The 22,708-nt window shown below is 45.3% G+C and overlaps 1 protein-coding gene across 3 annotated transcripts in view; it reads left to right on the top strand.

Annotated features, from left to right (window-relative positions):
- The first annotated feature begins 4,775 nt into the window (after window positions 1–4,775).
- The window catches only part of TEKT1 (tektin 1), a 28,814-nt gene continuing 10,881 nt past the window's right edge, over window positions 4,776–22,708 (top strand). The window contains exons 1-8 of one of the 3 annotated variants that reach the window (XM_081219254.1): window positions 4,776–5,312; window positions 6,835–7,041; window positions 10,361–10,526; window positions 12,649–12,777; window positions 13,323–13,466; window positions 15,593–15,815; window positions 20,741–20,937; window positions 21,372–21,453. In XM_081219254.1, coding sequence (XP_081075380.1) covers window positions 6,852–7,041; window positions 10,361–10,526; window positions 12,649–12,777; window positions 13,323–13,466; window positions 15,593–15,815; window positions 20,741–20,937; window positions 21,372–21,453 — 1,131 coding nt within the window. In that variant the 5' untranslated portion in view covers window positions 4,776–5,312; window positions 6,835–6,851. Of the gene's footprint in view, window positions 5,313–5,465; window positions 5,538–6,834; window positions 7,042–10,360; window positions 10,527–12,648; window positions 12,778–13,322; window positions 13,467–15,592; window positions 15,816–20,740; window positions 20,938–21,371; window positions 21,612–22,708 lie in introns of those variants that run through there. The other 2 variants (XM_081219252.1, XM_081219253.1) reach the window with 2 other exon arrangements.

The raw sequence follows: 22,708 nt of genomic DNA, 5'->3' as shown, positions 1-22,708 counted from the left end.
GGTGCATGTATCTTTTTGAATTAGTGTTTTTGTTTTTTTCAGATATATGCCCAGCAATGGGATTGCTGGATCTCATGGTAGTTCTATTTTTTGAGAAACCTCCATACGGTTTTCCAGGACAGGTATTATTAATGTGGATGAGAACGCTGACGCTGGTAAGTGGTAGGTAGGAACCAGGCTGGAAGCCAGTCTTCAGGCTCGTGACTACCTGTGTTTTCCGCTACACCATGCTGCTTCCATGAGCTTTCTCCAGAATTCTTTCGGTTTCAAGATGACAATTTAATGATGCCCCCACTTCTTCCACACCTGCTCTTCTCTTGGCTGCGCTATTTGTGTCATGCATTTACTTAAGTAATTTATTATTACAAAGAACTGTTGCATTTTTCAAGTTGTATTTTTTTTTAAAGAATACTATACCTCTCAAATGGTACATGTTTCAAATGGTTGAAAAGTACTCAGTGAAATCTCCTTTCCCCTCCAAACCCCCAGCCATGTAGATTCCTTCCCAGAGGCCACCAGTTTCTTATGTATCTTTCTAGAGAAATTCTATGTGTACAAAAACAATTACATTTTATCTTTTTCTGTCAAAAATGGCAGAATACACTGTTGTAAACCTTACTTTTTTTCATAGCTTTTTATAAAATATAATTTTATTTATTTTATTTATTTTTGGCTGTGTTGGGTCTTCATTGCTGCACGCAGGCTTTCTCTAATTGCGGGGAGCAGGGAGCGGGGGCTACTCTTTGTTGCGGTGCACAGGCTTCTTTCTCATTGCGGTGCCTTCTCTTGTTGCGGAGCACGGGCTCTAGGCACGCAGGCTCAGTAGTTGTGGCACATGGGCGTAGCTGCTCCTCAGCATGTGGGATCTTCCCGGACCAGGGCTTGAACCCGTGTCCCCTGCATTGGCAGGCGGATTCTCAGCCACTGTGCCACCAGGAAAGTCCCTATTAGCTTTTTTTAGCTTGGCGGTTATTCCATAAAAAGGTATATACAAATATTCTTTTTTCTTTTTTTTTGGCTGCACCGTATGCAGCTTGCAGGATCTTAGTTCCCCAACCAGGGATTGAACCCGGGCCACCGAAGTGAAAACACCAAGTCCTAACCACTGGACCGCCAGGGAATTCCCTAAATATTCTTAATTGTATATTTTACAGCTGCAAAGTATCCCACTCTATGACTCTTTCAGAATTTATTTCATCAGTCTCAATGGAGATTTAGGTTATTAAAACAATTTTTTTCTATTAAAAGTAATGTTGCAATGAATAAATTTTTACATATTTTACACATTTTGCACAGGCGCAGATGCATCTGTAGGATACATCCCTAGATGTGCAATTGAATTGCCATGTCAACTAGCATATGCATTTGTAACTTTGATAGATATAATAGTTATTAGTAATGTAATATCATAATACCTGATGGTATTATATTAATAAACTATGGAACTCTCACTGTGGCAAAGTTTTGTGCAGGTTACTTTGCAAAGATAAGTAAGGCCTCAACTCTTCGATCTAGGAAAAGATAAGATGTAAAAATAACTAATTTACAAGGTATGAGTCAGAATAAAAAAGAGCTAGATTGTAAACTCCATAAAAAGTCAGGGGCTGTGTCTCTCGTCATCTTTTTTTGCGGTACTCGGGCCTCTCACTGCTGTGGCCTCTCCCGCTGCAGAGCACAGGCTCCGGAAGCGCAGGCTCAGCGGCCATGGCTCACGGGCCCAGCCGCTCCGCGGCATTTGGGATCTTCCCGGACCGGGGCATGAACCCGCGTCCCTTGCATCGGGAGGCGGACTCTCAACCACTGTGCCACCAGGGAAGCCCTCTAGTCATCTTTTATCCTCAGTGCCTAGCTCAGGCCCAGTACTTAGTAGATGTTCAGTAAATATTTGAACAAATCAGTGAATGAGTTAGTGAATTCAGGAATGAGATCAGAGAATGATCAATAAATCTCTATTGGATCAGAAAGTGAATGAGTTCAGCTGGGGGGATCAGTCATGCCTTCATGAAGGGGGTAATGACACTTGTCACCGTCTCTTACATTTCATACATTACTCGGAAAAAAAGCACATCAAAATTTTAAGTTTCTTCATAGTTACAACTTTCTCGTACAACTTTTCAATTTTCTCAGAATTTCTATTTGTCTTTCTCGATTAGAAGAGACATATAATTTCAACTCATCAAGAGCACGCAGTTATACTTCTGGATTATGAATCACATAGTTTGTGTGATTCTTCTTACGTTCTTCAAGCACTCTTCTGACTTTCAGGTATAGTTTGAACTGACCGCTTTCCAGTTTCACAGCCATTATACTGAGGTTTCTTTTCTTTATGGTTCCTCTATTTATTATGGTCATTATCTTCCTCTTTCTGGATTTTTCACTTTTGCTCTCATCTTTTTTTTTTTCCCAAAAGAGTGTAAATTCAACTTTTAGAGCTGTCCAAATATATCTTTATTTTGCTCTTATACATGAGGTGTTTTGACTGGTTATAGAATTTCAGATTTAAAATCATTTCCTCTAGAATTTTTTTTTTTTTTTTTTTTGCGATACGTGCGCCTCTCACTGCTGTGGCCTCTCCCGTTGCGGAGCGCAGTCTCAGCGGCCATGGCTCACGGGCCCAGCCGCTCCGCGGTATGTGGGATCTTCCCGGACCGGGGCACTAACCCGCGTCCCCTGCATCAGCAGGCGGACTCTCAACCACTGCGCCACCAGGGAAGCCCTCCTCTAGAATTTTGAAGACGTTATTCTAGCATCATTTCTAGCAACCCGTGTTATAGACAAAAAGCTGTATACCTATTCATTCCTTTCTTCCTTACTCTTTGAATAAAGAAATTGCACCAGAATAGGATGTATATACATACAGAATAGATGCACAAATAATGTGTATGTATGTGTGTGTGTGAGAGAGAGAAATAATTATTTCAGGTGGGTCTTTCAATCTAAAGACTTGACTCTTAAATTCTGTATGGCATCACTTACATGTAGAATCTAAAATATACAACAAACTAGTGAATATAGCAAAAAGGAAACAGACTCACAGATACAGAGAACTAACTAGTGGTTACCAGTGGGGAGGGGGTGCAATATAGGGGTGGAGGAGTGGAAGGCACAAACTATTCGGTGTAAAATGGGCTCAAGGATGTGTTGCACAACAGAGGGAATATAGCCAATATTTTGTAACAACAAAATGTAGATGGAAGGTAACCTTTCAAAATTGTGTAAATTTTTTATTAGTTAAGGTAAATAAATAAAGACTTGAGTCTTTAACTCAAGGACATTTTCTCTCTCTCTTTCCTTCATCTTCTCTTCTCTATTTTTCCCCCTCTGGAAGTTCCACTTGACAAATATTAAATCTCCTGAGTCTATCCTCTCGGGCTTAATTTTCCTCCTGTATTTTCCATCTCCTAGTGGACACAGTGACCTGGAGTGTTTTGCTGAAGGCCTCTTTCCCACACCTGCACTCAGAGTTGCCCACTCAGGCCTCTCACCCAGTAGGAGGCGGGCTGGGGAAACAGAACTACAACACCTCTGCAGGAAACAACGCAGTTTGGGAAACGCAGTTTTATTCCAACCAACAAAAATCTCAAAACCACTTAAAACTTCAATGCACTTTGCCTGAGTATTCCTACTTTGAATATAAGCTTTGGTTGTACACTTCTTAATTTAGCAAATTCTAAGCTTTGAGCTGCATATCTGCTTTACATTCTAATATTATTCTCTACCCATATACTGATGCCAGATACACACCGAGTTATTATTCATAATAAGCTGTTCGATACTTCCTCTATTGGATTCCTTCCTTTGCTGGCCTGTGTGGGTGCAAAATAAGATTTTACTTTTGAAAATATTTTCAAATACTTGCAATTACACTTAAACTCCAGAATAAATAGTTGCAGAGTGCTTTTTTTTTTTTTTTTAAGTATATCAAGAGATGCAACAGCATCCAAGTTTAGGCCTTTCAGAGGGCAAAACCAGCAGAAGAGAGTCCAGCTGGCTGGACTCAACTACAAGCATTAGTTCTTCGGTGAGGGTCTCAAGGTTTTTCTATCTCTCTCCATGCCGTGGGGAAGGGGGAGAGGCTTAAATTTGTATACGGATGCAAAATACAATGGTGACCTATGATCATAATTCATATGGCTAATTTCATGTACTTTGGCCAACTGTATCATGTTCCCAACAGGTCCAAGAAATTTCCCCTTCTGTAACCTGAGGTGCAGGGACGCCAGGGTCGGGGCCCCCAAAGGTAACCACCGGGGTCATTCAGGGTTGGCTTGCTCCATCAAGACGCCGCCCCTTCTTCTCGCCTAAGTAGGAGAGGACGCCCACCAGCGAGCACCTCCCCTGAGGCCCAGCTGCCCCGCACGCTCAGGTGCCAGACCACCTTCTTCAACTGTCCTTGGAATGCAGTGCTGGGGCTGGGACTCCGGCCCATTCCCGCCGGCTCGCCTTCCCTGAGTGGGAAATCCGGGCTCCATGCCCTGAATACCCATTGGTAGCCGAGACTGGCGACTCTCCCGCTGGTGTGCGGGTGGCGGCCGAGGCCACTTCACTCCTTAAATAGCCCCTTCTCTGAGGGATGGGGAATATGAATATGCAACACGAGCTCCTCCAGACACCACTGGACAGGCGGCCTGTTTAATATTCATGACGCCTCGCGGGCCCTCAGGACGCTAACAAAGGAATCGCGAGATGTTAGGGGGGCGGGCTCCACGAGGCAAAGCCTCCTCTGATTGGTTGTTCTTAGAGGGAGGTTGCCTTCGATTGTGGGGTGTGAAAGGTGGAGCTGCAAGTTTGGCATAGGGCGGGAGATTTGAATACCCATTTTCTGTGTTCCAGGCTGTGCGGAAGTGCTTTTTTTTTTTTTTTTTTACCAGCACTACAACCATAAAGAACATATTCAGAGCACTGTACTCTTAGTTTGGGAGCTCCAATCCACTCATTTTCCAGATGGAGAAACTACTCCTGACTCCTAGACCTGGGTTCGGCCACCGCCCCCGGCCGGAAGCTGAGGGGCGGGCCCAGGATGCGAGACCCGACCCCTCCTCCTACCTCCTCCTATTAATTCCTCGCGGCCGGGGCAACCCTAGGAATCTCTCTCGGCTAACTCCGTGCAGCGCCGGGCTTGTGGCTTAGTGGTCCCGGGACGGCCTGCGGCTGCTAGGACCTGAAGGCAGTCGTCCAGCCCAACATCGCTGTACACCTGGGGAGTCCGAGACCCAGTGAGAGCAGTGCGGCCCGAGGTGGCCCAGCCCGCAGCAGGACCAAGGCCAGTCGCAGGTCTCCTGACTCCCAGCTTGGTGTCCCGCGTCTTCGTGGTAGGTTGGGATGGCCGAGCATCTGGCCTGAGCGCTCCCAGGCCACATCCCCTTGTCCCCGGCGCTGGGGGAAAACACAGAACTCGCGCCTGCACAGAGCCTTCTGGGGAAAAAGCAGCTTCGCGGCAGACCCCGCCCCTTTTGCCCTGGTTACGCGTCTCCGGTTGCCATGGAGACTGCGCTGTTTACAGCCCAGTTCTGCAAGAACCCGGAGCTCCGGTTGGGGTAAGGAGGCTCCCATCCCGAAGTTGTGTAGTAGTTTCTTGTGGCGCTGAGGGTAAGCCCCGGCCCCACACCACCAACCCTTAACTGCAGCACACAGAGCTACCCAATGCCTTGTGCCCATTGGTATCAGCCCGAATTTAGGTTTAACTTCGACCTCAGCCCTAATTTAGATTTCTCTGGGAGCTACTCAGACTTCTCCAGAAATCTTGGGTTAAGTTTTGAGCCCCACACTCACACTTGGCCGAAGCCATAGGAGGGACTGGATTAGGAGACCCCATGTTGTCAGAGGGAGCCGGGTGGCCTGGGGCTCAGCCTGGTCAAGATTTGACTCTGGGTCGCTCCTTGTATGCTTGAAGGACTTCAGAGATACAGAAGCCTTTAAGAGCAGGCGGTCAGATCTATATTTTGGGTGAGGATGTTGGTGGGGGCAGTTTTTAGCCCTGTCTGAGGACAGCAGTTCACACAGAGCTGTGTGCAGATGCGATGCGGAAATGTTGGTCTTTCTGCTGCTGCTGGCCTCTGCCTGCTGCCTCCTCATGTGTTCCTCTTCTTGTTCTCTCCTTTTCTTTGTCCTGGGAAGGTGTTGTTTCTTTCATCTGCTGAACAGGCTCAATACCCAGTTGTCAGTTTCCAGATGTCACAGTTGTTCTTTATTTTTTTTAAGAAAACATGTCTGGGTTCATCTGTTTGGCAATACCTACTAAAACTGAACACTGCCTTATGACCCAGCAATCCTAATGCATTATAAAAGTGCACGCATATGTTCACCAAAAAACACATTGTCTCTCAATGAGAATATTCATAGCATTCTCATAATAGCACCAAACTGGAAACCCAAATATCCATAAACAGTAGAAAAGAGAGACAAATTTTGGTATAATCATACAATGGTATGCTACACAGGAATGAGAATGAACAAACTACAAGTATGTGAACAATACTGATAACTCTTAGAAGCATAATGCTGAGCAAAAAGAAGTCAGATATAAAAGAGTACCTAGTGATTCCATTTATATTAAGTTCAAAAATACCAAAACTAATTTATAGTGTTAAAAGTTGGAATAGTGGTTACTGTTGGGGGGAGGGGGTGAATAATAGTGATCAGAAAGAGACGTGAGGTGCTGGTAATGCTTATTTCTTGATCTGGGTGCTGGCTGTACAGAGGTTTTCATTTTGTGTACAGATTATGATTTATGTACCTTTTGGTATGAATGTCACACTTTTATAAAAACTGACATTAAAAAAAGGACAACTTGCTTTCAATGAATCTAAAAAAAAAAATTCTGCTTTTGATCAGGACTTTAGAAACCTCAAATGGCCAAACTACTACAACATCCACCCAAGTTCTTGCCCTCAGAGTGGCACATTGCTAACAAGAACCAATACCATAGAGCAGAGGCCCAAAGGTCCCGGTCCGAACGCCTGGTGGCAGAAAGCCAGAGGCTTGTGAATGAAATTGAAAAGACCACAAGAAAATCTCAAAGCGATGTGAGCAAGAAACTAGGTAAGATAACACATTTGGTATATTTGTGAACATGTTTGAATGATACTCTTGAGGTATGGCGATACTGTCATTTGCATTTCATGTTCAGGAATGGCAACGTATTATCTTGAAATATTAGGGAGAAACATGTGTATTCTCTGGGCTCTGTATTTAAGTTCACTGCCCTAAGGTAGAGACATGGTAACCCAGTCTGATTTTCAGCTATTCATCAGCCATTCTTTTACTGATTCGATACATATCTGTTGAGCGTCTAAGAGCATCTATGGACTAAGCCCTGGGAATATCACAGAAGATGATCAGAGCCTCAGTTTTTGAGGGGCTCCTGGATTGAGGAGGAGAAAGATAGAAAAATGAATAATCAAAATATAACTAGATAGGAGCTGGGGGAAGGGGTACAGAAGTGAGGGTGGAGTCTGCCCTGGAGAATTGGGAAAGACCTCCTAGAGAGGAACATTTGAGCTGAGTCTTAAAGAAAGAGTAATGCTCTCTTGACAATCTCATTCCTACGAACACAATGTAAAAGGTGGTGCCCTTAAATAAGCAAAACAAGAATAAAAATAAGATGAAACAAACAAAAATCCCAAATGCCAAAAAGTGATAAACCAGAGGTCACAAACTCAACAGTCTATCAGAGTTGGGCAGGTAACATAAGGGTTTGAATAAGACTCCTAAGACAATAGGGAGTGGTGGGGACTGAGGGTGCCTGGAGAACATCTGCTCCATCAATTTCAACCCATTTTTTCCCAAGAAAGAATATGGGCCCAGTGTTGCCGAGTTCCCTGATTTTTTTTTTTAACATTTTTTTAGAAAATCTGGAAAGCTGGAATTTTACCTACTTTTTAAATGCTAGCAATTGATTTGATATATTTATAACACTGGGCAGGATGAACAAACACATCTATAAACAAAACCTGGTCTAATATTTATAACACTGGGCAGGATGAAAAAACACATCTATAAACAAAACCTAGTCTAAGATTTATAACACTGGGCAGGATGAACAAACACATCTATTAACAAAACCTAGTCTAATATTTATAACACTGGGCAGGATGAACAAACACATCTATAAACAAAACCTGGTCTAATATTTATAACACTGGGCAGGATGAAAAAACACATCTATAAACAAAACCTAGTCTAATATTTATAACACTGGGCAGGATGAACAAACACATCTATTAACAAAACCTAGTCTAATATTTATAACACTGGGCAGGATGAACAAACACATCTATAAACAAAACCTGGTCTAAGGGCTGCTAGTTTTCAACCTCCAATGAACCAAAACTTCATTCAGGCCTGCAGGGTTAAATGTTAGGCTTCTCCTGATGGGTTGATGCTTACTCCTGATACCAGCCTATAGGTAGGCCTGATCACACTAGACAATAAAGCATTCTGGTTGACAAGCCATGCCCCTGCAGACAGAGCTCCCAGTTAGTATTTTAGCATTTTATTCTCAAATATGACCAGATGAGGATCACCAAACATGTGAGGGAAGGTTCTAAAATGGCAAACACTGAAACAAACAAAACTAAAGAAAGTACACAGAGCAAAAGAAAAAATAACACTATAAGATCCTCAGGGAATTTAGAAAAGACATTGCATCTATGGAACAAGAAGACTCTTAAAAAAGAGAACATTCAGAGAACAAGAAAGTGTTCTTGGAAATTAAAATATGAGAGCAAAATATTTTTTAAGTCAAAAGAAGGGTTGAAAGGTAGAGTTGAAGTATCTCCAGAAAGTAGAAAAAAAAGACAAAGAGATAGATAGAAAATAAGAGAGAAAAGACAAGAAAATAGGAGGATCCATCTGGGAGGCTCAATACCTATAGGAGTTCCAAACCCTCCTACACTGTTGGCAGCAATGTAAACTGGTGCAGCCACTATGGAGAACAGTATGGAAGTTCCTCAAAAAACTAAAAATAGAACTACCATATGATCCAGCAATCCCACTCTTGAGGATATATCTGGAGAAAACCATAATCTGAAAGGATATATGCATCCCAATGTTCATTGCAGCACTATTTACAATAGCCAGGACATGGAAGCAACCTAAATGTCCATTGACAGATGAATGGATAAAGGAAATGTGGTACATATATACAATGGAATATTACTCAGCCATAAAAAAGAATGAAATAATGCCATTTGCAGCAACATGGGTGGACCTAGAGATTGTCATATTGAGTGAAGTAAGTCAGACACAGAAAGACAAATTATCATATGATATCACTTATATGTGGAATCTAACACATGAACTTAGTTACAAAACAGAAGTAGAGTCACAGATGTAGAAAACAAACTTATGGTTACCAGGGGATAAGGGGGGGGAGGGATAAATTGGGAGATTGGAACTGACATATACACACTACTTTATATAAAATAGATAACTAATGAGAACCTGCTGTGTAGCACAGGGAACTCTACTCACTACTCTGTAATGGCCTATATGGGAAAAGAATCTAAAAAAAGAATGAATATATGTATATGTATAACTGATTCACTTTGCTGTACACCTGAAACTAACACAACATTGTAAATCAACTAGACTCCAATAAAAAAATTTTTTAAAGTTGTATAAGAAAGTAAATTTATCATAGTAGCATGATATCATGGTTTGGGTATAAATAATATTTACATACCTACAATAATATAAACAAACATTAAATTATTATTTAACATGGTGACACAGCTATATTGGGAAGATTGAAAGATCAGAAGTGTGTTGTATAAGTCGTATAAGAGCAAACTCTTATCTTTCATCATAGGAAATCAATAGGTAATCTTAAAACTGATAATGAATAAATAGCAATGTAAGCAAATGCCAGAAGAAATACTAAAAGTGTTTAAAAAGCGGTTGCTTCCAGAAAGTGGGAGTGGGTAGGGATGGGTCTGAGAATTGTAATACTTGTAAAACTATTTGACTTTTCAAACAATATATATTTGTGTCTTTGACAAAATTAAAAGTTATTAAAAACAGTGGGCTTTGAAGAATTAGAGTCAAGAGTGTAGAATGGTCTTTGGATTAATTTGATGTTGAATGTAAGAAGAAATATATTCTTATTTCCTTCCTCCCCTCCCTCCCTCCCTCCCTCCCTCCCCCCTCGCTCCCTCCCTCCCTTCCTTCCTTCCTTCCTTCCTTCCTTCCTTCCTTCTTCCTAATAAACTCAGAGATGTAAAGATGCCCCAAGTAGCACAACTCTAAGAAGAAAAGAAAGTATCTCGGGTAGGTTTACAATAGTCTTCAAGTTTCTAATCTAAGAGTTAGTTACATTGGAAATAGGTTAATCCTGGTGTGACTTCTCTGTGTGCTTCAGAGCAGAGGCTTGAGGAAGTCAGGTTCTGGAAGAAGGAGTTAGATGACAAACTTGAGCAGCTGGTGCATGCGACCCAAAATCTACTCATCTATCAGACCAGATTGGGGAAAGCCCTGGAGAGCTTTAAAGAGCCCTTGCACATCACTGAGAAGTGTCTGGAATACAGGTAGGAGGGAAGGTTCCTCTAATGAATCATCTGTTGTAAGAAATGAATTGCAAAGAGGTAAAAGCTGACTGTGCTAGGTGATGGGTTAGAATGAGGCAAATGAGCATGTGTTCTTTTAGAGCCTGAAATTAGCTCGGCATGCCCAGGGTGCTAGGCAGTGGAAGGAGCGCTGGACTTGGCACGTGTCTAAACTCTGCTCTTGACTAACTTAAATATCAGTTAGGACTGGGTTTGGCAGTGGGTAATCAGAAAAGGGCAAAATAACATTGAACTTAGATAATTTCTTTCTCTCTCACATTTAAGGAGTCTGGAGATAGTTCAGGGTTGGCATGGTGTGCCACAGTGTCAGGATTCCAGGCCTTTTCCATCGTGTTGCTCCACTATCTTGTTGCTCCATGTGCGTGGCTTTTACTCCCAAGATTACCTCGTGATTCACGATGGTATCTGGAGCTCCAGCCATTATGTCTACATGCCAACAAGTAGGAATAATAAGGGTTTGGCATTCACCATTCCTACTTGTATCCCGTTGACCAGAGCTTAGTCACATGGCCACACCAATAGAAACTGGGAGATGGTGGTCTTTATTTTGGGCAGGCAGAGCAGATACAGTTACTAGAGGACAAGTCTGCTCCTATACACAGAGCCACATGGAAGCACTTTGTAATCCAGAGAGCGCTGTGCAAACATACCTTTTTACTATAATTTCCCTCCTATAAGTCCTATGAGTAGGATGATCCTTTCTGCTCTGGGGTGATGCTGATTTGCAGACCTGATGCCTGTCACAGCCCTAGGTGGAGCACTCTTCTGCCAGCAGAGCCCCCTCCAATCGAGTGCATCCTCCATACTGGCTATTGAGCGAAGCCTCCCAAATGCAGATCTTGCCAGGTCACTCCATGCTTAAAATCCTTTCATTACAATGCTTTGCCCTAGTACCTTCAAAATAAAGTTCAAACTTCTTAGCTTCAAAAACAAGGTCCATCATGGTTGGGGCCCCAGTGACCCCTCCAGGGCCATATCTCATCCCCAACAGTGGGATGTACTTAGGGGTGCTGAGCAGCTTGCAGTTTCTCAAATGCACTGTGACTCTGTCCATACTCTTCCTCTGCCCAGAAAACCCTGTTACCTCAGTGAGCTTAGCCAGGACCCCCTCTGCAGCAACCAGGCAGCAACCTCCCAGCCAGATTTAGAGAGTTTGTGAGGCAAAGGGAAGTAGCAGGTGATCAAAGAGGCCAACATCCATTGGCTCAAGTCTACACCTAAGGGTAACTAGGATGTAGAGGACATACATGGATTGAGTACATGCTCCTCTGTGGAAGGTACAGTGTTATCTGCTTTCTTATCTCCTTTGTCCCTTGCCACAACCCTAGGAAGTACTAATAGTTATCCCCATTTCACAGATGAGGAAACCAAGGCACAGATAAGTTATACAGCGTGCCTGAGGTCACACAGCTGGTGAGTGGAGACTTCCTCCCTAGCACTGTCATGCAGGTGGAAAAGAATAAGCTATCAGACAGTGACTGATCAATTTTGGGAGTAAGTGGTTAAAAACATGAGTGATGCCCAGTTAGTTCTGTGACGGGGTGAGTTACGTAATCTCTCTGAAACTCAGTTTCCTCACCTGTACTTGAGAGGGTACGTGAGAAGAAATATCCGCATGAAAATCTCAGCACAATGCTTGTCTCATAGTAAGTGCTCAGTGGTGGGGGTACTATTAATTTTGGCATCATTATGACTATTACTATTGTTAGTATAAAGCATCTTTTTGGATTCAATCCTTGTCAGAGGACTAGGATCAAGGAAGGAAACATATGTCTTTAAAATTCTAAGTCAGAAGACAGTGTTTCCAATAAACAGGTAAAAAGCAAAAGGCTTCAGAACCGATGGCCAAATTGAGGCCAAAAAGTCCAGCTGGCATTTTTCAGACCAAGTAACCAGTCACCGATTAATTTTTCCTCATTACGTTTTGGATATTTTGAAGTCGCAGAGACACCAACTAATGTACATCCGCCATCACATCCTCCAGATGGATTTGGTCCAGTTGTCCAGACAGTTTTAAACGTCAGCAGATTTTGAGTCGCCTTCCTCCGCGCGTGGGATGACCATCCACCTCTCTCTCGGTCAGGGAGAAGCGAGTTGGCATCGACTTGGTCCACGATGAGGTAGAGCGGGAGCTGATCAAGGAGGCTGAGCTCATCCGGGGGGGGATGGCCCTGCTGACCCGCACCCTGGAGGAGACGTCCGAGCAGATCAGGTATGGCCATGCGGGGCCTGCCCTCACATCTCCATTGGGCGTTATCTAGAAAAGGTGGTGCCCACCAAGGCCGTGCTCCATGGCCCAGAAAGAATGGGATTTAATACCCTACAAGCACTTTCCATGCCCCAAGGTGGCCCGGGAACACTCAGAATGAGACCAAGACCACCTCTCATGCGTGACAGTCACCCTCTGGTGGCGGGTTGGGGTGCGGCCAGATTTCACCCGTAAACTGGAGGACACTGGAGCTGACCTCTCACAAACAGGATGCCACAGTGGTGACATCAGAAAATGTCACATTTGGAGGGAAGATCTTGAAGTCCTGGCTTGGATATGTTAATGTGTCACCAAGTGTCTAATGGTGTGTGTGTGTGTGTGTGTGTGTGTGTGTGTGTGTGTGTGTGTGTTGGGGGGATGGGAAGGTGGGAGGAAGTGTCGCCATATTGCACTAGACTGGCTTCATTTTCCATGGTCTCCCAAGAACCTGGTATAGGTGCCACCTAGGCATTCCAGAGGGAGAAACCCAGTTTACCTTCTCCCTTCAGGCTGAACCGCTCTGCCAAGTACAGTCTTGAAAAGGACTTGAGGGACAAGTTTACAGCCCTGACCATTGATGATATCTGCTTCTCACTCAACAACAACTCGCCAAACATCAAATATTCTGAGAACGTCGTGAGGGTTGAACCAAAGTGAGTGGGTCCCTGCTGGCCTCGCCCTGCTGTCCTCCTCCCTGCTGTGTGTCATCCTAGTGCTTCTCAGAGAGGCAGGCAGGACCTAGCACATCATCTGAATGCAGGCTGAGAGCTGGGAAGAGGCAGGCTTGGGGCAAAGGCGGGCGCTGAGCAGTGAGTACCCTGACACAGGACCCAGGGGCGCCTCGGTCCTCCGGGTTGCCCCCACTTTAAGAAAGTCTGACATAAAGAAAATTTTGGCGGGGGGGCCATACCGTGCAGCATGCGGGATCTTAGTTCCCCGACCAGAGTTTGAACCCACGCCCCCTGCAGTGGAAGCGCAGAGTCTTAACCACTGGACCACCAGGGAAGTCCCTGATATAAAATCTTTAAACCTTTCAAATTTATTCATTTACCTATTTACATTTTTAACAAGTAAAGGAATTTAAAAATGTAGAAAGGGCAAGTTAATAATTTCCCCATATCTACTCCTTTCTATCATTACACCCCCTGAGATAACCAGTGTTATCTGTATATTCTTACAAACATATGTATACACTCACCTACACAAATAAATTTTGTTTCTTTACAAAAATGGGATTGTACCATGTACCTTTTCTGTAGCATCTAACTTACATTTTTCAAGTAACATTACATCACAGACCTAACTCATTCTAATTTTTAAAACGTTCTTTTTGAAGTAAAACATACATATAGAAAACTGCACAGGAGTTCCCTGGTGGTCCAGTGGTTAGGACTTGGCACTTTCACTGCCGGGGCCCGGGTTCAATCCCTGGTTGGGGAACTAAGATCCCACAAGCCATGCGGTGCAGCCAAAAAAAAAAGAAAGAAAAGAAAAATGCACAAATAATAGTAAACGGTTTAATGAATTATCGTTTTAGTTATCTTTTGCTGTATAACAAGTTACCCCAAAACTTAGCAGCTTAGAAACAATAAACGTGTGTTACCTCCCAGCTTCTGTGGGTCAGGAGCACAGGCATGGCTCAGCTGGGCGCCTCTGGATCACATCTTACGAGGTTGTAGTCAAGGGGTCTGCTGGGGCTGCAGTCTCATCTGAAGGCACAACTGTGGGGGGGACCCACTTCTGATCTGGCTCGTGTGGTTATGACAGGCCTTGCCACCCGAGCTGCTCCACGGAGCTGTCCCAGGATGTGGCAGCTGGCTTCTCCCACAGCGAGTGATCCAAAAGGAAGCAAGAGAGAGAGGGCAGCCGAGACAGAAGCCACAATTTTCTTTCAACCTAATCCTAGAAATAACCTCTCATTATGTCTATTCAGGAGAGATGAGTCAATGAGTTCATCACACAACTCAAGGGGAGGGGACTATACAGAGGTGTGAACACCAGGAGACACAGGGGGTCATTGGGGACCATCTCAGAGGCTGCCTCTAGTCACACAGCAAACAATCTCCATGTAACCATCAACCAGGCCAAGAAATAAAACATTACCACCAACACCAAAACCTCCACCCTGTCCCCTCTTGATGAATACCTCCTCTCTCCTCCCCAAAGAGAACCACATTCCTTATTTCTAATAGGTTTGTTGTGCCTACTTTTGCATTTATTAAATAGCATCATGTATCTCATGTGTCCCTTTCCTTCCAGCCAACATTATTTTGAGATTCCTCAAGTGTTATATAAAGCAGTTCCTTGTCAAACTAGCAATTTATTCATTTCTTTATAGCATTCCAGTATGGACTCATGTTCTCCTATTTTATTCAGTGTGTTATAATCTGTTACTATTATAATTTACTTTGATACTTAAATTGTCTCTACCTATGTGATCTTGACGAAGTTACTCCATCTTTCTGAGCCTCAGTTTTCCTCATCTGTCAAATGGGGGTATGAAAGTTAGCTCACTAGGCCATCGTGAGGATTAAGTGAGAGGATGTCTGTAAAGTGCCAGCCCAGAGCCTGGCACAGAGTAAGTAGGTTTCCCCAAAGTGACAGTGATTGCCACTGACAGACCACCATTCGCTCTGCCTAGAGACGGGGAAACGTTCTAGGTGCTTCTGATGGTGGAGGGAGGCTTAACTTCCTGTGGGTTTCCAGTAGCTTGTCCTACCCCCATACCCACACACCCAGCCCAAACATGCTATGAATGAATGCATGGGTCCTGTTTCAGCTCTGTGAGTCTGGAAGACTGGTTGGACTTCTCCAACACCAACGTGGAGAAGGCTGACAAGCAGAGGAACAACTCTCTGACGCTGAAGGCCCTCGTGGACCGAATCTTGTCCCAGACGGCCAACGACCTAAGCAAGCAATGTGACGTGGTGGACACCGCATTCAAGAATGGGCTGAAGGAGACCAAGGATGCCAGGGACAAGCTGGCTGCTCATCTGGCCAAGGTGAGCTCCCTGGGGGGGCCATGGAAGAGCACCTTCAGAAGGTTTTACCCTGTAAACCTAGAATGGCCTTCAGGGCTTGTGATCCTGTGTACTAAGGAGTAGAGGTCACTCAGCTCTCCATCTTAGCAGCAGGCTTTGGGCTTTGGGGGACTGGAGCGGGCCTTGGCCCCACTCTGGGCCTCCTTTCGTACTCATTGCTGCAAAGAACAGGCTGTCTCCCCTCTCTAGGCCTTAGTTCATCCTTCTGTGGAGCATAGAGATGCACCGTATGCTCTTATACGTTCTTTTTTTTTTTTTAATTTATTTTTATTTATTTATTTTGGCTGCGCCAGGTCTTAGTTGCGTCAGACGGGATCTTTGTTGCGGTGTGCAGGATCTTTTAGTCACAGCATGCGGACTTAGTTGCAGCACGTGGATTCTTGGTTGCAGCATGCATGCAACATCTAGTTCCCCGACCAGGGATGGAACCCGGGCCCCCTGCATTGGGAGTGCAGAGTCTTACCCCCTGGACCACGAGGGAAGTCCCTTATACGTTCTTTATGACTCTGAAGTTCCGTGAGTTGAGTGCAACCGATTTCTCCAAACCCAGATGCAACTTTGGGATTCTGGCTTGTTGTCTGGTTATCCAGCTGTTTGCTGGTAACTGGCTCCCAGAGGAGAAAAAAGCCCCTGATTTATAGAATTTGCAGATTTCTGTGGTGTAAATTCTTCCACCATGGTCAGTTTCAAGTTACCCATTTAACACAGGTCTGGCAGAATTCCTGAATGTTTAACAACTGGAGCCCAATAAGCCGGCTCTATCCCATGTCCCTCACCAGCAAGGACCGCTGGATCCTGAGCATATAGGACCATCCTGTAGGCTAAGCTCAGGGACACTGGGTAGAGTCCAGTGGAACAGGGGCTGAATTTGGACTGAGGATCTGTGGGCCCACATTCCAGCCCTGCGACAGACCAGCTGAGTGACTTAAGCAGATGCCTCAAGCTCTCTGAGCCTTCCGCCTCACCTGTAACACTGGGACAGCTACAGCTACCTGATGTGGCCACTGCTGGCCCACTCCTTGCTTTTCACTGATGGTGAAGCAGCCATGGAGAGCGGAAGGGACCCCAGGTGGCAGGTGCATCACTGGCAGCCTGGGACTCGAGCCCAGGCCTGTTCAACTACCAAAACCTTGTCCTTCTGCTGCATTCCTCCCTTGCCTTCCATGAACCCAGAGTCTAATTGTAAGAAAAGGTTTATCTCTGTGATGAGCAGGGCAAACCAGAATGTCATCAAAAGTTATACTGCAATAGTCCGCAAAATGACAGGTAGAAGAGCCTTGTGGGTAAGCGTGTAGAGCCTGGAGCCAGACAGCCTGGGTTCGAAATGGGGCTTCAACACTTGCTGTGTGATCTTGGGGAGGCTACTTAATGTTTTGTGTTCTTTTATGAGATGGTCAGTCAAGTGCAGCCATAAGGAGACAGGGGGCTCAGGAAAAAACAAAGTTTATATTCACAGGTCCTAGAGACAGGAGGCAGGGCCCCCCATGCAGGGCCACGTAGAGAACACACTAGGGTGGTCAGGTGGCAGATGACAGGAGCAAGGGGAAGGTGGAGGCCATGGCCTTTATTGGGGTTTCCTCAGGACGGGCAAGGCAGGGCAGCGGGAGCGCTTTAGGATCAGCTAGTGTGAATAACCTCAGTGGGCCTTGGACTATGGAATGGTCCCCAGTTGCCTGGCACCCGGCCCTGGGATGACTGAGGCAGAGGAAGATGGCCTCCTGGGCTGAAAGGGCAGAGAGAGGAGGGAGGGCTCTGGGCTTGCAGATCCAAGGCCTGCTCAGGCTGGCCCTTCGCCGTCTCTAAGAATCAAAGAGCCCAGGGAGGGGCAGTTTCTCCCAGCCAGAAAGGTTTTTTATGATGTCAGAACATCATAATGTATAGAAATTTTAAAACATTTATAATACACTTAAGCTGCCTGTTCCTGGGACTTCCCTGGCAGTCCAGTGGTTAAGACTCCGCACTTCCACTGCAGGGGGCACAGGTTCAATCCCTGGTCGGGGAACTAAGATCCTGCATGCACATGCCACGCTGCGCGGCCAAAACAAAAAAAAAAGCTCCCTGTTCCTTGGTTTCCTCATTGATAAAATAGGGACAGCAACAGTACTCACCTCCCAGAGTTGGTTAGGGTAAAATTAGACAGCCCAAATAAAATATTTAGAACAATGCCTGGCACATACCGATTTTATACACACACACATATATATACATACATTTACATAGTTTATACATATAATCAATATAATAGATAATCAATAAAAATTGGCTGCTACAGCAGCTAATAATAGGAACAACAACAACAATAATAGTAATAATGATAAACGTAGCCAAAGACCAGTCAAGAGGCTTCCTGGTGGAGTAAGAACTTAGTCCAGGCCTTGAAAGATGGATCTGAGATAGGAAGGCAGCGGGGAGGAGAGTCCCCACCGTAAGAGAAGAGGCAAGAAGCTGGGCTTTGCAGAGGCCTGTGAGAAGCCCCGTCCTGCCGGAGGAGATCCTGCAGGAGCTGGGAGCTATGTGGCTGAGGCCTTGGCAACAACATCTAAAATGAGCATCCAGGGACTTCCCCAGTGGTCCAGTGGGTGCGACTCCGCACTCCCAATGAGGAGGCCAGGGTTCGATCCCTGCTCGGGGAACTAGATCCCACACACATGCCGCAACGAAGATCCTGCAACTATGAGCCTGCATGCTGCAACAAAGATCCCACGTGCCACAGCCAATAATAAATAAACAAATAAATAAATGTTTTTTAAAAGTAAAATAAAATGAGCATCCAAAATTGTCTGGACAGGCTCGAATGATGGACTAAAACAAATCAGGTGAGATTGCCTGCCCCCACCTGGAGATACCAACCTAGGCTCTATGAGAAAAGGCTCCAGCTGGTTATCACCTGACCAGAAGCCTCCGTGGTCATGAAGAGGCTTGGCAAACGGAGGCGACTGCCTCTAAATTAAAGGGTAGGGATGGGCTTCCCTGGTGGCGCAGTGGTTAAGAATCTGCCTGCCAATGCAGGGGGCATGGGTTCGAGCCCTAGCCCAGGAAGATCCCACATGCCGTGGGGCAACTAAGCCCATTCGCCACAACTAGTGAGCCCACGTGCCACAACTACTGAAGCCCACGCGCCTAGAGCCCGTGCTCTGCAACAGTAGAAGTCACGACAATGAGAAGTCCATGCACTGCAACGAAGAGTAGCCCCCACTGGCCACAACTAGAGAAAGCCCGTGCACAGCAGTGAAGACCCAACACAGCCAAAAATAAAAACAAATAAATTTATAAAGAAAAAAAAGAAACATTAAGCAAATCAGATGTAATGTGTGGACCTCATTCGAATTCTAATTTAAACATACCAACTCTTACCAAAACAAAAAAAAAGGACACAGGGAAATGTGAACACTAGATTTTAGATCCTTCTTTCGTTTGTGTGTGATAAAAAAATATTGTCGTTATGTTAAAAGAAAAAAAAAAAAGAGTCCTTATAACTTAGAAACACATACTCAGGTATTTAAGACTGAAATGATATAATATCTGGGATTTCCTTTAAAATAAATAAGCTGATGGCAGGGGTGCATAGAGGGCATTATAGATGAAATGAGATTGGCCATGTATTGATCATTGCTTAAATTGATGATGGGTCCATGAGGTTCATTATACTACCTACCTTCATGTATGTGTGGAAATTCCCATGATGAGAAGTTTAAAAAGAAAAAAAACTTAAGGAAGAAGTAAAATTTTAAACTAGTGAAATATTAATCTAAAAACCCGAGAGGCTTCAAAGGAATCTTTTCTTTGCACAAAGCCACCATCAAAGAAACCAACAAAACTCGGATTAAACTGCTCACCCTTTCTTCAGGCTTCTAGGGGGCAGAGCTGGTACTGAAACAGAGCAGGACCCTATGGTCCTTGCTCCCCTCCCCCAATGTCCTCAGCCTGCCATCTGTCTGTGGAAAAACTTCAGCCAAAGAATAAGTTTAATCAGAGAAGTGAGAAAATGCAGAAACAAAGGAAAACAGTCAAAGGAGACCAAATAATAATAGTGTAGTCATCAAGCATAGTCAAGGACCTTTAGTTCCTCCTCAAGGGCTGTAGATAATATTCTGAGCCGTAGCCTGTGAGCTGTCTTGTAGGTACTGAAACCCCCAGCAGATGGAAGAAGTTAACTACATGATGACCAGACTGTAGCCATGACATAAGCTGCCACAATTCTGAGAATTGGTCTCAAGGAAATGGGAACAAACCGACCCTGGAACTGAAGATTAAATGTACTCAAAACAATCAAGATGATGCTGGTCAGACCACCGATGACCAATACCAAGGTGACTGTGCTGTTCTGCATGTAGCTCCCTCCCTCCGTCTATAAAAGCTCTTGCCCACTGATTGTCTGGTTGTGCTGGGGAGTTGGCCTTTGGACAGGCGTCTGCCCTCCCCGCCCGCCCCCCTGGTTGCCGGCATTCAAAATAAAGCAAACTTTCCTTTCCACCAACCTGGCCTCTTTAATGGTTTTTGAGCGGCGAGCAGCCGGACCCCACCTTCAGTTACAGTACTAGTGGGTGGATTGGTAAGGAAATAGGCAGCACTCCATTCATGATACAAAGGTACTTTATACCAAGGTAAATGGGCAGCCTTCAGCCTTTGATGAGGGAATCCACATATTTGGGAAGGAGAAGAGACAACAGTGGCCACTTGTGTCCATTCCATCTGTGAGGTTCTAAGGTTGGGTGAGTTACCTTGCCCATGAGCAATCACTGCTGTAGTGAAGAGGGATCAGACTCTTTCTGGGATCCTGCTTGGGTAGATATCGGAGGTCCCCTCTTCCTAACCTCCTAAGAGCGTCTGCTGTTGAGTTTTGAGGAACACACCCTGGCCTCACCTCCTCTAATCCTTTTTGTAAGGTCATGGAAGAGATTGCCTCCCAGGAGAAAAATATCACAGTTCTTGAAAAAGCCATCCTTGACCAAGAAGGACCTGCCAAGGTGGCTCATACACGCCTGGAGACCAGGACCCATCGGCCTAATGTGGAGCTGTGTCACGATGTTGCACAGTACAGGCTGATCAGGGAGGTCGATGAGATCACCCACAACGTCGCAAGGTAGGCACAGGGCTACTGGGGCTCCATTTAAACCTGGCCTGTGAGCAGGGTTAGGTGATGTCATCGTGGGTGATGCCGGGTGGGCATAAAGGCCTTTGCATCTTTCGTGTTTGAGGGGTTCTTTTCTAGAGGGCAGTCTCTCCTAACTCCTGCCAATTGCTGCCATGCAGGGAATGCATCCCAATGTTTACATTTTTCTGAAGTCCAACTCCAGATGTTTAGGTAAAATCTACAGTTTTAAATGTTGGCAGTTCATGGGTTTGTCTGCCTTGTGAACATGGCCCAGGGCCACCAATTTGAAATCTCTGTCTTAAGGAGGAGAAAGGAGGAAGACACATCAATTTGGATCCTGCACTGAATACATGAATACATTTTTCCCCCTGAAATAGTGATGTAGAGCCATAAATTATTCCCTAGTGTTCTTCCTCTTCTAGATTAAAGGAAACATTAGCCCAAGCTCAAGTAGTGCTGCAAGGCCTGAATCGCAGGCAGCTCGCCCTGCAGGAGGAGATCCAAGTCAAAGAGAATACCATCTACATCGATGAAGTGCTGTGTATGCATATGAGGAAGTCCATCCCTCCAAGGGACGGGGATGACCACGGGGAGTGGGCCGGGGGTCTTCATCCGGACACTGTCTGCTGAAAGTAGGATTCTCGTTAAGCCATTCTCATTAAACGGAGTCATAAAACCGTAGAACAGACCTCTCATTTCAGGTGGGCAGAACTTCCAGTCAGCCCACCAAAAAGTCTTGGCTGGGGTTCCAGGCCTGCTCGGGGCCGGAGATGTGGGTGCAAAGCTCTATTCTGCTATTGCTAGTGGTGCTGTGGTTGTTTAAGGGTTAAGTTCCATGAATTAGCACAGGCCATTCTGATCACAGGACTTCAGGCCTGGGGGAGGGGTCCAAGACATTTTAGTTCAGATTTATTTCAATCCAGAAGTTGGGCTGGATCCCCTACTCAGACCATGCCCATCTTACTCATGAGAGGACCGGCGAACACTTCTCCTGGCCCTCAAGATTTCTTTTCCCTAGAAAGCAATGTGGTGGTTGCTGACTTAGACCCCTGGCCGGTCCACGGGATGCATGTTCAGTTCAGACGGAACTTAGATGAGAGAGGAGCAGCCCTGGGTCAGGAGTCCCCTGTAAGCCTTCCCAACACCTGTGGGTGTCTCTCTGGGCCTCTTTCTCTCGGGTGAAATTGAGACAGGCTGGGACCTGAGACCCTCTAGTGGAGTGATTGCACCTGAGCAAACAGTGGAGTGATTGCACCTGAGCAAACATCTCCCCCAGCAACAGAATACAAAGAAACTATAAGGGACTAAAAATAACTGCATGCACAAAAAGGCCACAAACCAACTGCTATTTCTGAGGTGCCGGGAACAAAAACAGGGTACTGAGTATGATCCCTGCCCAGGGCACCACCAGGGGGGCTGGGCAGACCACCTAAGCCACCCGTCTGTCCCAACCCACTGACCCACCCCCGTTGTTACCCATTTAAGGAACCAGCTTGAGCCCCCTTGGGGAGCGAGCAAGGGCGCCTGTTACTTGCTTTCACTCCCTCGTGCTGCAGCACTAGTCCCAGTCAAGCCTTGCCTGAATATCTTATCTGGCTTCTTATTGATTTCTGTTGATTAAAGAGTCCAAGAACCTGTGTAGGTAACGAAGCGGAGGGATAGGACCCAAGGGCCCTCCAGCTCTTAGGAAGTTAGGGGGTGGGGAGCGGGTGAGCCAGGTTGCTGTTTTCTGGGGTCATGGTTACTGACTCGGGTCCCT

This window comes from Mesoplodon bidens (genome assembly GCF_964165515.1).
Source record: "Mesoplodon bidens genome assembly, chromosome: 19".
NCBI lineage: Eukaryota > Metazoa > Chordata > Mammalia > Artiodactyla > Ziphiidae > Mesoplodon > Mesoplodon bidens.
The sequence above is the reverse complement of the archived record's forward strand: the minus strand, read 5'-3'. Positions and strand labels throughout refer to the sequence as shown.